General features: G+C 40.4%; 1 protein-coding gene across 1 annotated transcript in view; it reads left to right on the forward strand.

The window, feature by feature from the left end:
* LOC134349866 (protein diaphanous homolog 1) overlaps positions 1-17,380 on the forward strand; it is a 122,414-nt gene that overhangs the window by 41,369 nt on the left and 63,665 nt on the right. Inside the window, exons 8-9 of the mRNA XM_063054830.1 lie at positions 6,582-6,746; positions 7,836-7,968. Of these exons, the coding sequence (XP_062910900.1) occupies positions 6,582-6,746; positions 7,836-7,968 (298 nt within the window). The remainder of the gene's footprint in view (positions 1-6,581; positions 6,747-7,835; positions 7,969-17,380) is intronic.

Raw genomic sequence — 17,380 nt, forward strand, 5'->3', positions numbered from 1 at the left:
TGGCAGAATGCAGCAAACTGCTGTGAACTGAGTTGATTGCCATTGTCAGAAACAAGTATTTCTGGTACCTCAAAGTAGCTGAAGATCTGCAGCAGCTGTTAAATGGTAGCCTCTGTTGTCGTTAACTTCATGGGCAACACTTCTGGTCATTTTGGAATTGTTGCCAACCAGGACAAGGTAGGTGCACCCATTGGCTGGGCGAGCGAAGTCAATAGGTGCTCAACTCCAAGGTCTGGTAGCCTGAGGCCATGCTTGTGGATCATGGATTCTTTGAATTCTTTGTTGCTATAGAGCACAGAACACAAAGCTTCTTGCCAGGACTTTCATTCGATTGATGCCTGGGTGATCAGTGTGGAATTGTTTCAGTACTTCTGGTTGAAGTGCTCGGAGAATCACTTTCCTGTCTCCAAACATTAGGCAGGAAAGCAATGTATGACGTCAGTAGAAAGCTGCGACATCTTCCTCAATCTTAACTGACCGTCCATCAAGGAGGTATCGGGAGATACACTGAAAAAGAGGGTCTGCAGCTATTACTGCTCTGATCTGTCTTAGACCAAAGTGGCTTGTGATAAATAAGGAGTGAAGAGCTTGCCGTAAAGCAACTTGTGTCATTTCATCGTAGCAAAGATGATTCCTAAGGCTTCCTTTTTGATTTGTCTGTAGCTCCTTTCTGCTGTGGTCAGAGACCTGGCTGCATGTCTGACAGCTTTTTTTTGGAACCGTTAAGGGAAGATATGAGATCTGACCGCATTCACCACACAGTTGGACCCATCCATTGCGGCGAATATTGGCAATTTAGGGTTGAACAGCATGAAGAGAATGTCTAAGGCAGCATATTCTTCACCTGGTCAAAAGCCTCTGAATTGTTTGGACCATTTCCACGTGGCATACTTGTGGAGTAGGGCATTGTGTGACTGCCTCAGCTGGTGCATTGCTGGAAGGAATGCTGAATAATGACAGATCAACCTGGTCTTCAGGTCCTCAGCATTTGTCAACTTTTAGACCCTTTAGTTTTAGACTAGGTGAGAGTAAGAGTTCAGCACGGACTAGAAGGGCCGAGATGGCCTGTTTCCGTGCTGTAATTGTTATATGGTTATATCATCCTCAAAAATGATTATATGGTGCTGACATCTGATGTAGAGGCAACTTTAAGAGAGGAATGATGTTTTCAGGATCCTGGCGACAACTGTGCGCATCTATGAAGAATTCCAGATACTTGACTGAAGACTACAAACAAGAGAAAATCTGCAGAAGCTGGAAATCCAAACACACACAAAATGCAGGCCAGGCAGTATCTATGGAAAAGAGTACAGTTACCACTTTGGGCCAAGACCCTTCAGCAGGACTGGAGAAAAAAAGATGATTACAGTTAAAAGTGGGAGGAGGGGAGGGGGAAATACAAGGTGATTGGTGAAACCTGGAGGGGGAGGGGTGATAAAAAGAGCTGGGAAGTTGATTGGTGCAAGAGATACAGGGGTGCAGAAGGGGGAATCTAATAGGAGAGGACATGAGGAATGGAAGAATGAAAAGAGGAGGAGCACCAGAGGAAGGCGGTGGGTGTGCAAGGAGACAAAGTGAGGATGGGAAAAGGGGATCAGGAATCGTGATGGGGGGGGGGGCATTACCAGAAGTTCAAGAAATCGATGTTCTTGCCATCAGGTTGGAGACTCATAATCACAGTCCAAACTCTTGAAATTTGTTCAAAACGTGGTCCAGGTATTCGATTTGATCCATGCCCATCACAATGATGTCATCCCACAAGTGGCCATGCCATCACTATCACTCAGCATGGTGTCCATAAGCTGTTGGAAAATTGAAGAGCCGTCTCTACCCCAAAAGGCAAACAGAGGAAGGAAAACCGCCACTTACGTGTTGTAATGGTGAGAAATTCCTCTGACTTGTCTGCCACTTTTACCTGCAGGTATTGTTCAGCCAGAGAAAGTTCCACTTTGCAAAGTAACGACCCCTGTTCAATTCTACAAAGAGATCTGCAGGTACCAGTTAAGGGGAACTGGTGTGTTTCCAGATTTGCATTGAGACCGGTTGAGAAGTCTGCACCCAACCTCACTGTACTATGGGCTTTCTTGATGGTGACTATCAGAGCTGCCTAACATGTGTAGTTGGCAAATTTGATCACACCAGCTTGTTGCAGCTCATCCCGTGCTTGCATATGGTACCAGAGTTAAGGGGCAGAAGAATAGATTTGAGTCTGGATGGAGATGGAGTTCTGTTTGCATTTTGGTACAGTAACCTAAACCAACTTGAAGCACTGTTACATAGTACTGTTGCAGTTATTGTATGGTCTCACGTATTGATGGTGTTGACTAAGATAACTTGAATGGCCATTGTCTTCGTACAGACCTCAACCAAAGGGATACTCCAGAGATCAGCCTTGTCCAGTCAGTACCAAGGACAGTCAGATCTGGCTGATCTGTTAACACACACCATTAGTGGAGAGAGGATTCAAAACTCCGAGGTGCAAGGGGATTGGGAGTCCTCCTGCAGGATTTCCTAAAGTTTACTTTGCAGGTTGAGTTGGAGGTGAGGAAGGTAAATGCAATGTTAGCGTTCATTATTTCAAGAGGACTAGAATATCAAAGCAAGGATGTAATGTTGAGGCTTTGTAAAGCACTAATGAGACCTCACGGAGTATTGTGAGCAGTTTTGGAAAGGATGTGCTGCCATTGAAGAGGGTTCAAAGAAGGTTTACAAAAATGATTCCGGGATTGAAAGGCCTGATATATGAACACTGTTTGATGGCTCTGGCCCTGTACTCACTGGAATTCAGAATGTCGAGAAACCTCAATAGAGTGGATGTGGAGAGGACATTTCGTAGGGTGGGAGAGTCTAAGATCAGAGAGCACAGCCTCAGAATAGAGGGGTATCTTATTAGAACAGAGATGAGGAGGAATTTCTTTAGCCAGAGAGTGGTGAATCTGTAAAATTTGTTGCCGCAGGCAGCTGTGGAGGCCGTCATATTTAAAGTAGTGGTTGATAGATTCTTGATTGGTCAAGGAGGCATGAAGGGATACAGGGAGAAGGCAGGAGACTAGAGTTGAGAGGTAAAATGGATCAATCATGATGAAATAGGGGAGCTGACTGGATAGGTCAAATGGCCCAATTCTGCTCCTTTATTTTATGGACTAAGGGTCTTATTGACTTGGTTGCCATTCACCATATAGTGCAATTCACCAATCAGCTGGAGGGGTCCACAAGTGGACTGCAATGTGGAATGAGCAACAGTTTTGTGTGTTTGGAAATAATGGTGATATCTGACACCATGTCAATTTGTAGTTTGACCAACTGATTGTTGATACATACATTGACATACTGTCTCCTAGTGGCAAAGTCAACTTTAAATGTGACCTTTAAACTCCTTGTAGATTTTGATGGTTGTTGAAACTTCTTACCCATGTGTTTCACTGGCTTAGAAAGGCCTGTTAAATGGAAGGGTGTGTTGCTTCACTGTCTAATACTCTTATCATATCTTTCAAATGCATTTCATCAATCAGAAATACTACCTTTTTTTTTAGAGCTGGGGTTTGAGTTCTGATGAGGACTGCTGTCCAAATGTCTGCATTTTTAATGATTTACTCTTTTAACTAATATATTTTAAATAATAGTAAGAGAACTTTTTATCCAGCAACAACATACCAATAAAAAACAGACAAATTACTGGTAGAACATAGAAAGATAGCCTAGAGCACAAGAACATAGAATGTAGAACAGTACATCACTGAATTGTCCTTTCAGTCCACAATGTTGTGCCTATTTTGATGCCAATTTAATCTGTGTCCCTCTCCTGTGTGTCATCCATATTTCTTCATTCTTTAATATTCATGTATTTATCTAATATCCTCTTAAACTCCACCTGATTTGTTAAATCAGACACCTTAAAGTGCCTTACTCTACTACTATCCTCACAAACTGTTTCAGGCACCTACTACTCTCTGCATTTAAAAAAAAATCATTTGCCCCTTATTGTTTTTTTTTTCTCGCTCCCCACCCTTCCTGTTCCCAGACTTTAAAGCACACACTCTGTGCCTGACATTTCCAGTCTGGGCGCAAAGATTCCAACTGTTTACCCTTTCTGTGTCTCCCTTAATTTAAATAACCTCTGTCAAGTCTACCTTTAGATTCCAGCACTCTGGGGAGAACAACGCAAGTTTATGCAACCTTTCGTTGTAGTACAAACATTGAATCATTTCTTAATGCATGTATGCATTTCTTAATGACAATAAAAGAGGACTGAGTGTTCTCATAATCTAATCCAGGCAGCTCAGACACTCTATTCTTCTTCTGAACCCTTCCTGCTGCCTTCACAAAATGGGGCAACCAGAACTGCCCACAATACTCCAAGTGTGATCTGACTGTCGTTTTATATAGTTGCAGCTCAACTTTCTGACTCTAGAAAGGTCCTTTTTCTTATTCTTATACTGAATACCCTTACCAGTGAAGATGAGCGTGCAATACACCACATTCACCACCTTGTCCACTTTCTTAGTGACTTTTAGTGAACTATGAACCTGAACCCCTGTGTGTAACACCCTATCCAGTATGACAGAAGGTATGGACTCGTATGTAGGGTTGGAATTCTATCATTTCTAAATGTCATACAGCTTGATTAATACAGAAGGGAATACTTTAAATCCATCTTAAGCAATGTCAGAAATAAATAAGGTATTATGCTGTCTAACGAGATTCAGCATTGATAAAATTCATTGATTTAATCTCTACTTTGGAAATTTTTCATTCCATCATCCTGAGATTTGTCATTTTCTATTATTCTGTGTCTTTGTGTTTAATTTTCTCAAAGGATTTTGCTTGAATTTTCAAAGTAGTAATTATTCTAGAGTTTGTGTAATTTAGGATCACTGAGAAGAGATGTAAAATTAGACTGAAGTATTTACTGTTTATATGGCCCACAATTGTGATTTCATTATTTTCATGAAATTGTTTTCAGTATAAACAGGAGGGTGGGGGGTTGACATATTAAAGCTTCCTACTTTCTCTGTGAATTTTGCATTATTAATTATGATGCTAATTGAGTCATCACTGAGATTGCAGCTATCACTGACTCTGTCAAGAATTGTTTGGCTTTTGGTAAATGTCACCTGCTTGCAGAAACTGTAATATTTAATATTATATGTTATGTAATACATCTGTTACATAATTAATAACTACAACAACATAACCAATTCAGTATACTTATTCATCTAGATTGTATATCAATTCTGATCAGTTAGGGATTCAGCTTTTAGGAATTGGTTTTCCCAAATGTGTATAATAGGCTCTTTCTCAAAGCTATAGCTAATGAATGCAATTGCCTGAAAAATAGCTCTTTGTGCAATAAATGGGGATGAAACTATCTGTATACTTCAATAGCAATGATGCATTCACACATCAGTGAATGAATGTAAATCCAATCCAGTGGGAGAAGATAGGAGGGGAATTGGGACAAAATCAAAGTGAGAAGCTTATTTCATTTCCTAAAACAACACATGCACAAAATACTAGAGGAACTCAGCAGGTCAGGCAGCAGCGATGTCAATGAATAAACAGTTGCTGTTTCAGGTTGAGGCCCTTCTTCAGGACTGGAAAGGAATGGGGAAGATATACAAATAAAACTTTGGGGGAGTGGAAGAAGGATAGTTAGAAGGTGATGGGTGAAGTCAGGTGGGTAGGAAAAGTGAGGGGCTGGAGATGAAGGAATCTGATAGGAGATGAGAGTGGACCATCGGAGAAAGGGACCCAGGGGTAAGTGAGAAGAGGAAAGAGGCCAGAGAGGGAAATAGAAGATGAGGGGAAGGGAAAAATACTTTTATGAGAAAGAGAAATTGATTCTCATGTCATCAGTCTGGAGGCTACCTAGACACAATATAAGGTGTTGCCCCTTCACCAAGAAGGTGGCTTCATCATGGCAGAAGAGGAGGCTGTGGACCAACTTGTTAGAATAGGAATCATAATTAAAAGCTTGGCCACCAGAAAGCACCGCTTTTGGTGAAGGGAACGAAGGTGCTCACTTCCTCCAGCACTCTGTGTGAGTTGCTTTGGATTTCCAGCATCTGCAGAATTTCTCGTGGTTTTCATTTTCGAAGTTTGCAGTTTTGTAATTGGCATTCTTACTGGACTATCTGTTCACTTGTTTATTTTTATTTATTTAGAAGTACAGCGTGGAATAGGCCCTTCAAGCCACGTCGCCCAGCAACTCCTAATTTCAGCCTAGATTAATCAAGGGACAATTTACAGAGACCAGTTAACCTACTAATTGGTACGTCTTTGGACTGTGTGAGGAAACCAAAGCATCCAGAGAAAATGCACACATTCCGCTGGGTGCATGTACAGACTCCTTACAGATGGTGTTAGATTTGAATTCCAAACTCCAAATTGTAAAAGTGTCGTGCTAACTACAACACTATCATGGAGCCCTCTGTATAATTTACCTTTCGTAAGGACAACTGAATAAAGTTATCAGTGTTAAATTTTCTGCTCACCTGAAATTTGAGGAATTAGGCTATACATGAATGAATCATGTTTTATGTCTTGTATCAAGGTATTTTTTTTTCCTTAAGTGTCCATACAGTTTTATAACAGGTGCAAAAGAACAGTTTGAAAAATTATCAGATATGCATAAAACCATGGAGGAGGACTTTGAAGATCTTGGGCGATACTATATCTTTGATTCTAAGAAAGTGACAATTGAAGAGTTCTTCGGGGACCTCAGCAACTTCAAGAATATGTTTTTGGTAAGTGCTTCATTGCATACAGATAATGTCAATGCATCAGTTCAAACTGCCTTCTTGCATCTGTCCCTGTCTGGTAAATGCTACCTTCAAGACGGTCATTTCCATTGTTAAGATTCTGCATGAGACAATGGAAATTATTGGATATGAACCCAGTGACTCAGTGCATGTTAAGCTTGTTACAAAAATCATTTTGTCAACATTATTCTGTGAGTAGAAGCAGTACATGCTTTTGTCACAAGCATAACTGAGATTTGTCTTTACATGGAGACGATTTGGTCCTTTGTTGCTTTGCAAGGTTTATGATATTGTTATCGGGTATTAATTTATTATTATCACATATATAGTGAAAAATTTGTCTTGCATACAACTACAGCAAAAGTGCAGTGTAGGTAAACAAAGTGGAAGATCATATTGACATAGATTGTGAGGTCAAAAATCTGTATCTTTATGTGCTTTGTCAATAGCACTCCACTATTTTCACTTAAAGTTAAATGCAGTTCCCTTTTAAATATTACCAATGAAAATACTTCCACTATAGCATGGTGCACTTGTGGGCTTCCCTCAGCACATCTTGGATGGTGTTGATCATTGATGACAAATAAAGATTATCTAGCTGCCATTTTCCAGATGGGTTATCTGTTAGTTTTTGTGCAAGTGAGGGGTGGTAGCTTTGGGGTTTGCGAGGTTTGTTTCTTTTTCTTTTTCATGCCGGTCGGGGGGGGGGGTGTGGGGTTGATGTCCTTTCTTTCAACAGCCCCATGTTTTTTTTTCTGTATTTCATGACTGTCTGGAGAAGACAAATATCAGAGTTGTATTGTACATGCATACTTTGACCATAAAATGAAAATGAACCTTTCAACTGGGACAAAGGCTATAGACCTACTCCAGCAATTCCGGGATTCGGGTCTATGAACTCAATTTCATTCAGAGTGCTTTTTTTCTCTTTCTCTCCACATAGTCTTGGTCTTTTTTTTAACTGGATCCTTTCGGGTTTCTTGCTTTGTGGCTGCCTGTTGTATAATTTATACAGACTTTGATAATAAATGCACTTTTAACTTTAATCTTTAAATGTCCTTGTATCTTTTACAGCAATCAGTCATGGAGAACAAGAAACGGAAAGAAGCTGAGGAGAAGATCAAAAAAGCCAAACTCGCCAAAGAAAAAGCAGAGAAGGAGAGGCAGGAGAAGCTGAAAAAGAATGCCATCATTGACATAAATGCAGGTAGGATTTCTATATTGTACATGTCTTTTCCATAGCTTTTTGTTGCAATCACATTTTAATTCTGCATTTGGTTTTGTTGTCAGATTCACCAAAATTGAGAACAATTTTCATCCATGCATGGCATCTTTAGATAAAACAAAGCAAGTTGTTTTGAATCTGTGCAGTGAAAATTTAATATTGTGCAAAGGTTAATGTGAGAAGAGAGAGAGAGAAGTGTGCAGGGATTTGAAATTGAATAGGATATCAAAACTGAGGCATTATCCTACTATGAAGCAATGTATTGACCAGCAAGGACAGCATGATGAGGGAACGTGGCTTGGTACATTAGAATGCGGATAGGAACATTTTGGTTGACTTTGTTTGTCCAGCGTGTGCCGATAAGGGAGAAAAGGTGTGGAAAAGAGTTCTTGCAGCGGTTGTGGTAGTACCTCAGGGAAAGATGTGTTGCAGCAATGACTGGGTTATCCGACTCAATGACACAATGTCTGGCTCAAAGCTTATCTCGGATTCAAATGGAAGAGCAGTCTCAAATTCATCCTCATTCAGTGGCCAGACATGCCAGTGAGGCAACATGGGCTGAACATACAATAATTATTTAACTGGGAAGGCACAGAACTGTTAGTTTACTTATCCTTCCATTTACTTTGGAGGACTTTGCAGAGACAATGTTGATGATCCCTTTCCAGTAACTAAGAGGCCTCTTTTACTTCAGGATCTAGAATCTTATAAGATGGCACAGATCCTGGCTGCCCTATACACCATGAGTTTTGTACTAAATCACCTAAATGTTTTGCTGATGCATTGAAGGCAGTGGTGGAACTCAGCATTTATATTGGCCTCAATTGAACAGCAGCTCCTGAATATGGAAAGTGGTACAGGTATTAACCTATTGATTCTTCACACTCTGTGAGCTTGCTATATTGTTCCAGCCACCTCAGTTTATGATAGCCATTTTAAACCTAGGTGGCTGGAATATAATGATGCCAACTGGTATAAAAATTCATTAAAAATTAAAGAAGATTAGCTTCATTTGTCACTTGTACATGTACATTGAAATATTGAAACATGGAGTGAAATTGTCATTTGTGTCAGCGACCAACATAGTCCGAGCATATGCTGGGGTCATCGTGCAAGTGTTGCCACACGTCCAGCACTAACATGACTTGTCCACGACTTACTAACCCTAAGCCATATGCCTTTTTTGGATTCAGAGCACCTGGAGGAAACCCACATGGTCTTGGTGAGAATGTACAGGCTCCTTACAGACAGCAGCAGGAATTGAAACCAGGTCGCTGGCACTGTAATAGCATTGCACTAGCTGCTGCACTCTCGTGCCACCCTCTACGCTGCCCATTAGAGGAAGTACAAAAGAAAACTTGTTACATTTGTGTTAAAGAATCAGCAGAAATTCATTGTGAATAATCATTACAAAACAGTGATGTGATGCAGTGTGTATATAGAGAAAAGGCACAAGATGGCGCTGCACATGCATTGATGTTAGAACTGCAAGGAAGCAAAGGAGCTGTTCTGCATAATATTAGTGGCTACCATGAGCTAACGGGGAGTGTCATCTGTAATTGCAGATCAGAGAAGAAATGGAGGATTCCTCCTCCCCAAATCCCCACACATATTGTCCCCCCGCCCCCCCCATCTCCATGTAGATAAAAGCAGTGCATCTAAATCAGAATTTGCTGTCACCCCGACTTTAGCTACCTCTTCTCATCATTTATTTTATTTAACCGCATTCTATCTGAGGCTAGAGCAGAGTGTTGCAAGCATTTGGTGTCTCACACTGTGTTTAATTTAACTGCACTCTCTCCCCATACCACTGTGAGCCCGAAACAGAAAAGAAGTAAGATTAAGCATGCTGTGATTATTACCACAGAACAGATTGTACTGCAGAGTGCTAAACATTGAATGCAGCTTCCAGCTAGAACTGTAAAGCAAATGAAAATCCCCCCTGTCAGCATTCGAACACCTTGGAAGGGGTGGGTGGAGCCAGATGTCAAGGGACAAGATGTAGAGACTGCGGCACATCATTGTGCTGACGATAGCACAAGTGAAATGGGAAACATAAAAATAGCCTTCAAACAGAGGGAAGTCAATACAGTAAAATAGTGATTTTTTTTTCACCAACATGTCCACAGAAATGTATTCGCAACATTTATTAAAACCCCTATGTCATGTGGTAACTTGGTAGGAAAATAAAGATTATTTCTTACTTCACAATCTCTAATTAGTAAAAAAAAACACCCAGAATTTTGTTTCTTTACCTTCAAAGATTTAATATAGGGAAACCAGAATTGTTTATTATCTGTATGTGATTTGCCCATCCTGTATGAATCTGAATTAGGGTTAATATTAATGACATATGTCATGAAATTTGTTGTTTTGCAGCAGCAGTATCGTACAATACATAAAAAATACTATATACGATCATAACACATAAAAGCAGAATTAGGAAATCTGGCCCATCGCCTCTGTTCTGCCATTCCATCATGGCTGATTTATTATCCCTTTCAACCCTGTTCTCCTGCCTTCTGCCTGTAACCTTTGATGCCCTGACAAATCGGGAACCTCCACTTTAAATATACTTAATGATATGGCTTCCATAGCTCTCCATTCAATGAATTCCACAGAATCGCCACCCCTTGGCTAAAGAAATCATACTATTTATTTAGTCATTCTGTGTACTGCTTCTGATACAAATCTTGAAAGTAGTGGTTTATATATTCCTGAGGGTGGCAGCACGAGTGCACATGATTGAGTATTGCAGAATCAGGTTGTATAAATGAGGCGGGTCGTTAGTGCACGTAGCAACAGTACAGTATCTTCTGTCTTCTATTCATTACAATGTTAGAACAAAGGAAGTCCATGTTCAAGAAAAAAACACAAGTATTCAAATTTGTGAAGGTTTGTGTTAAGGACCACTCGACTATGTTGGCCCTTTTTAAAAATGTTTTGCCCTCATTTCTGTTCCTTCCTCAAGCGATCACACAACCTTTTCAATTTGTCAAGGGAGTGGCTCAGTCTGCATAAACTTGTTAGCCAGGAGGTGGCCCTCTTCTATTCACAAACCTTTCTTTTGTTACATTTCCGCACCCGCAGACTCCATGATTAACCGTGGCTTTAAAAGCATCTTCCTGGCACTCTCAAAAAAGGTACCCCTTTGTTCAGAAATGCTTTTAATCCACAACATTTTTTTTTGTTTTGTTTGCGGCCTAATATCTGCAAATACCTCTACTTTTGGTGGCTATATAACACAAGTTAAAATATGATTTTCTTAACCTATGGTGATGGGCAGGGAAATTGATATCTAATGCTTAAAAAAATGATTTGCTGCTGACATCCCTTGAAGATGAAAAGGATTTATGAATAAAGAGTTTTTAAGATGGTGCTCCAGTGCATTTAAAGTTCATTTTACTTCAGCTGGCTTACAAAATGTGTAACAGTTGGAATTCTGCAAAGATGGAGAGTGCTTTCTCCCTCCCAGACCCTATAGCCTACCCCTGTCCTAGCAGTGCAGTAGATTATTCTACAGTTCTCAGAGGATTGTGGTAGCAGAGGATTATGATGGTGAGTGGGTGGGGTTGCAGAGTTAAGCTTGTGGGATAGCAAATTATCTTTAAGGTCTAGTTTTTAAAATATTCTGTTAATCTCATTGTTGTTGGATAATAATTATACCTCTAAAATGTTTTATAGTTTAGAATATTCATTTCTTTGTCTTGCAATGCCTGCAAATTTTTTTAACTGTTTAAGAACTATATTCCTTTTATGCAATTTCTTAAGTAATTGCAGAAAGTGGTGAATCATTCATTCCATTTTTCTTTTTGTCATTATAGAATGTGAAGTGAATGAAGATGATAAGACATAGGAGCAGAATTAAGCCACTTGGCTGATCGAGTCTGCTCCACCATTCCGTCATGGCTGATTTATTAACTGAGGGGCTTTAATATAAAACAACAGTACCTGGGAGAGGGGGGAAGCAAGTCTTAGTTTCATATACCAATACTTCCTGGCGATAAAAGAATATTTTGTCTCATAATTCATTAAAATTAGACCCAGTCAGTCTAGTTTCAGTAAAATCCTTTTGAGGTTGAGGGTACCAATCAATAACCGAGCATCTCGTGTCAAGGGGAATGAAGGTCAACTGCTGAGAATGCTCACAGCAATGTCACCAGGAGGTTTAACTCTTCATAGACCATTCTTTTCTCAACTTTTACCATATTACAAAGTGGGCTTTGACCCGTCAAATTTTTCAGTTTCAACCAAAGGAGAATGAAGCAAGCATAGTTTCTCAAATGAACCATGGATAGAAAGAAAATGAACCCCATTTGTCAATCACTTACAAACATTGTAGCTGGCCAAGTGTCAATACCATTTATGCTTCTTCTGAATATATCTCATTTAAAATAAAAGAATAAAAGAAAAGCAAAAGTGGACATCAGACCACTGGAAAATGTCGCTGGAGAAGTAGTAATAGGGAGCAAGTAAATGGTGAATGAACTGAATAAATATTTTGCATCAGTCTTCCCAGTGGTAGACCCTAGCGGTATACCAGAAATTCAAAAGTGTCGGGTAAAAGTGAATGCAGTGGTTTTTACTGAGGAGAAGCTGCTTGAGAAGCTGAAAGGTCAAAAAGTAGGTAAATCACCTCAAGCAGATGACTACACCCCAGGGTTCTTAAACAGGTACCCAAAGAGATTGTGGAAGCACTAGCAGTGATCTTTCAAGAATCTCTAGATTCTCAAATGGTTCTGTAGCACTGGATAATTCCAAATGTCACTCCATTGTTTAAAAAGAGAGGGAAGCAAAAGACAGGAAATTATAGGCCAGCCAGCCCGACTTCAGTGGTTGATAAGGTGTTGGAATCTATTTGTGAGGATGAAGTTTCAGGGTATTTGGTGCCACATGATAAAATAGACCAAAGTCGCCAGGATAGACAAAGGAGTGTCAGTGGATGGTGCTTTTTCTTTTGTAGTTTCAAAAGGCCTTGGAGAAACTACCACTCATGAGGCTGCTAAACCAGACAGGAGCCCATAGTACGACAAGAAAAATACTAGCATGGACAGAAAGCAATGAGTGGAAATAAAGGAGGCCTTTTCTGGTTGGTTACCTATGATTAGTGGTGCTCCACAGTAAAGGCATACACTATTTTTTAAATGGGGAACAAATTTAGAAATAGGAGGTGCAAATGCACTTGCAAGTTGAGTCAGTACTAGGGAAGGCAAATGCAGCATTAGCATTCATTTGAGAGAACAAAAATATAAAAGCAAGGAGGAAATGATGAACACTAGGAGGTAATAAGGAACTGGTCAGTCCACATTTGGAATATTGTGAGCAGTTTTGGGCTCCGTACGTAAGAAGGGATTTGCTGGCATTGGAGAGGTCCACAGGAGGTTCAGGAGAATGATCCTGGGAACAAAAGGGTTAACATATCAAGAGCATTTGATGGTTCTGGGGCTGTATTTGCTGGAGTTCAGACGAATGATGGAGGATCTCAGTGAACAGTGAAAGGCTTGGATAGAGTGAACATGGAGAGGATGTTCTCAGTAGTGGGAAAGTCAAAACAGAACCCCGAAATAGAAGTTTGTTTCTTTAGAACAGAGATGAGCAGGAATATCTTTAGCCAGAGGGATGTGAATCTATGAAATTCATTGCCACAGATGGCTGTAGAGGTCAAGTCCTTAGGTATATTAAAAGCAGAGATTGATAGATTCTTGATTAGTAAGGACATCAATGAATATGGGGTGAAAGCAGGAAAATGGGGTTGAGAGGGAAAATGATTGAATGGTGGAGCCAAATAGCCGTATTCTGCTCCTATGCCTTATGCTGTTATGGTCTAAAATAGGGGTTCCCATCTTGGGGTATATGGACCCCTTGCATAACGATATTTGTCCATGGCACTTAAAATGGATTGGGAATCGCTGGTCTAAAAGGTTGATTAAGCGTGACTTCCCACACACAGAACTATACTCACTCCTCCTAATCAGGCTCTGACTTGTAGATCCTTAGAATTCCCCCTGTAAACTTCTGACTACTGATGTTGGAGTGATCCGCCTGTTGTTCCCTTGCTTGTCCTTGCTACCCTTCTTATCCAAGCGTTATGTGGCGACCCTTTGTCTTCCTGTGGGGAAAACTACTGCTATACACAGATCTGGACTCTGTGCTGTCAAACGCTCCTCATATATTAACCCCTTCATTCCCAGAATCATCCTCGTGAATCTTCTCTGAACTCTCTTCAATGACAACACATCCTTTCTGAGATAAGAGGCTCAAAACTGTTGATAATACTCCAAGTAGGGCCTGACTAGTGCTTTATAAAGCCTTAGCATTATCTCCTTGCTTTTACGTTCAATTCCTCTTGAAACAAATCCCAATGTTGCATTTGCCACCTTTGCCACAGACTCAGGATTTTCTTTACATAGAACATGATGTCATTGGAGAGTCCAGAGGATGTTCATGAGGATGATTCCGGGAAAGAAGGGGTTAACATATGAGGAGTGTTTGGCAGGTTTGGGCCTGTACTCACTGGAATTTCAAAGAAACCTACCGAATATTGAAAGGCCTAGACAGGGTGGATGTGGAGTGGATGTTTCCTATGGTGGGGTATCCAGAACTAGAGGTCACAGCCTCAAAATTGAGGGGTGACCCTTTAGAACAGAGGTAAGGAAGAATTTTTATCATCAGAGAGTTGTGAATCTGTGGAATGCTCTGCCACAGACTGCGGTAGAGACCAGGTCTGTGTGTATATTTAAGACAGAAGTTGATCGTTTCCTGATCAGTCAGGGCATCAAAGGATATGGTGAGGAGGTAAGTGTATGGGGTTAAGTGGGATCTGAGATCAACTGTGATGGAATGATGGAGCAGACTCAATGGGCTGAATGGCCTAATTTTGCTCCTATATCTTATGATCTATAGACAGCAATTTATTTGCTCTTTACCCATTTTTCAGCAATTGCTCTATTTGTTAAGCAAAATTATATCTAAAACCTGAATAGTAACTGGTGATGAGTGAGTTATGGTCGCGGAAGGATAGATCTGTTTCAATATAATGTTCTGCAGTACTGAATATCTAGGCCACTTGTACTGAAGATATGAAAATAAATTCCACAGACTTTAATTTGCTTAACATGTCTAAAAGATTTCCACAGCAAGTTTCTCAATGTCATATTGGAGTGCAACTGTGTTCACTAAGGCTATTTTGACTCATCGAAGTTTAAGCCCAAAAGTAGACTTTAAATTGAAATAATGGATTGTTTTACCCTGAGGATGGAAGGCTGCCTTTGTCAGTATGAATGGCATTCACCTCATTGACTTGATGACCATCAAATGTATGCCCCACTGTAGAAGACATTTGCAAAACTCTTACCTTGTCCATTTAACCTGTTCAGGTACTATGGCAACAGTGTTACTGGACTATTAATGCAAAGCATCAAACTGAACTCCCAACGGACAGTTAGTGAATTAAAACATAGAACATAGTACAAGCCCTTGAGCCCATGATGTTGTGCTGACCTTTTAAACTACTCTAAAATGAATCTAACTCTTCCCTCCTACATAGCCCCCATTTTTCTATCATCCTCAGAGTTTTTTTGGATACCACTAAAGTATCTGCCTCTACTACCAGCCCGGCAGGGTATTCCACGCACCCAGTTCCCTGTATTAAAAAAATAACTCTGACATGCCCCCATATTTTCCTCCAATCACCTTAAAATTAAGCGCCATTGTATTAGCCATTTCTACCCTGGGAAAAAGCCTCTAGCGGTCCACTCGATATATGCCTCTTATCACCTTGTACAACTCTATCAAGTCACCTCTAATCCTCCTTAATTACAAAGAGAAAAGCCCGAGCTCACTCAATCTACCTTCATAAGACATGCCCTTTAGTCCTGGTAAATCTCCTCTGCACCATTTCTGAAGCTTCCACAATCTTCCTATAATGAGGGGACCAGAGCTGAAAACAGTATTTCAAGAGTGGTGAATAAACTAGATTTGTGAAAATCTTGAATAGGTAACTTATTTATAATTAGTTTAGTAATGATATTTACAGGAAGGAACTGATCTTTGTGTGTCTCCACACTGATTACAATATGCTGACTCTTTATTCCTGTCTGGAAAGTTCTGCATGACCTTCTCCTTATCAGGTTACCAGTCTCAGATGGACAGGAGGGATTGTTGTTTTGTCAAAGTAAAGCCCTATCTTGAATCTCAGGATGGTAAGGAATCTCAGGGAAAGAGAACTTAGACAGGGGACATATGTTTAAGGTAAGAAGAGAAAGATTTAAGAGGTGACCTGAGGGGTAACTTCTTCACCCAGAGGGGGTCTGTATATAAAACAAGCTGCTGGAGAATATAGCTGTGTCTCCCCGGTGGGAAAATTGAACCCTGGTCTCCTATATGACCAGCAGGAATACTAACCACTGTACTGATGGTCCCCAAATGGATCCTAGATGAAGGAAGGTCAGTGAGCCCCTAGTGGGCAAAGGAAACGCTTCAAATATTAATCAAAATCAGCCTGAAGAAATTCAATATTACATCTAAAAACTGGGAAAAGATTGCACTCAACAGCTACACCTGGAGGAAATCTGATCAAGAGGGAGCTGCACTACATGAGAATAACCTACACTGTGCTGCAGAGAACAAGCGGTAGCTGTGAAAGGAGAGACTGAACCACTAACCACAGCCACCACTTACCCACGCCCACACTGCACCAGAATGTGTGGATCCTGGATCAGACTCTACAGCCATCCAAGGATCTACTAATAGACAACCCATTAGGAGAGCAACTTGCTCAACAAGTGATCGCACGATTATATCTGAGGCAGCTACAATAAAAACATTCAAAATGCACTGCAGATCTGATCATCCAGTGTGGGCCATATGCCTTAGCTAAGTCTGTAACCAACGCATCCCAATTCAATCCATTTGAAGATGGTGGTAATTTGTGGAATTTAATACCACAGGCAGCTGTAAAGGCCAAGTTTTTGTGTGTATTTAAGGCAGAACTTGATAAGGTCTTGATTGAACACAGCATCAAAGGTTACAGGGAGTGGGGCTGAGAAGGGCAAAAAAGGATCAGCCATGATTGAAAGCCAAAGTTGACTCGATGGGCCAAATGGCCTAATTCTGCTCCTATGTCTTATGGTCTTATGACCAAGAAGCCACACTTCCTACCCTGTTTTATTGAGAAACCAGAATCAGGTTTAATATCACTGGTAAATTTTATGAAATTTGTTGTTTTGCAGCAGCAGTACAATGCTACTAGATGTTTATCAATATTAACAAAAACTTAAGACCCACAGATATTGCTGTTTGAAGGGCAAATAAAGAGAGGGTGGAGATGGATGTTATTCAAATGAAATCAAAATTAACCTGCGCAGTAAATGATATAAAAACAGCTTACAGTACT

Source organism: Mobula hypostoma, chromosome 7 (assembly GCF_963921235.1).
Source record: "Mobula hypostoma chromosome 7, sMobHyp1.1, whole genome shotgun sequence".
Classification (NCBI taxonomy): domain Eukaryota; kingdom Metazoa; phylum Chordata; class Chondrichthyes; order Myliobatiformes; family Myliobatidae; genus Mobula; species Mobula hypostoma.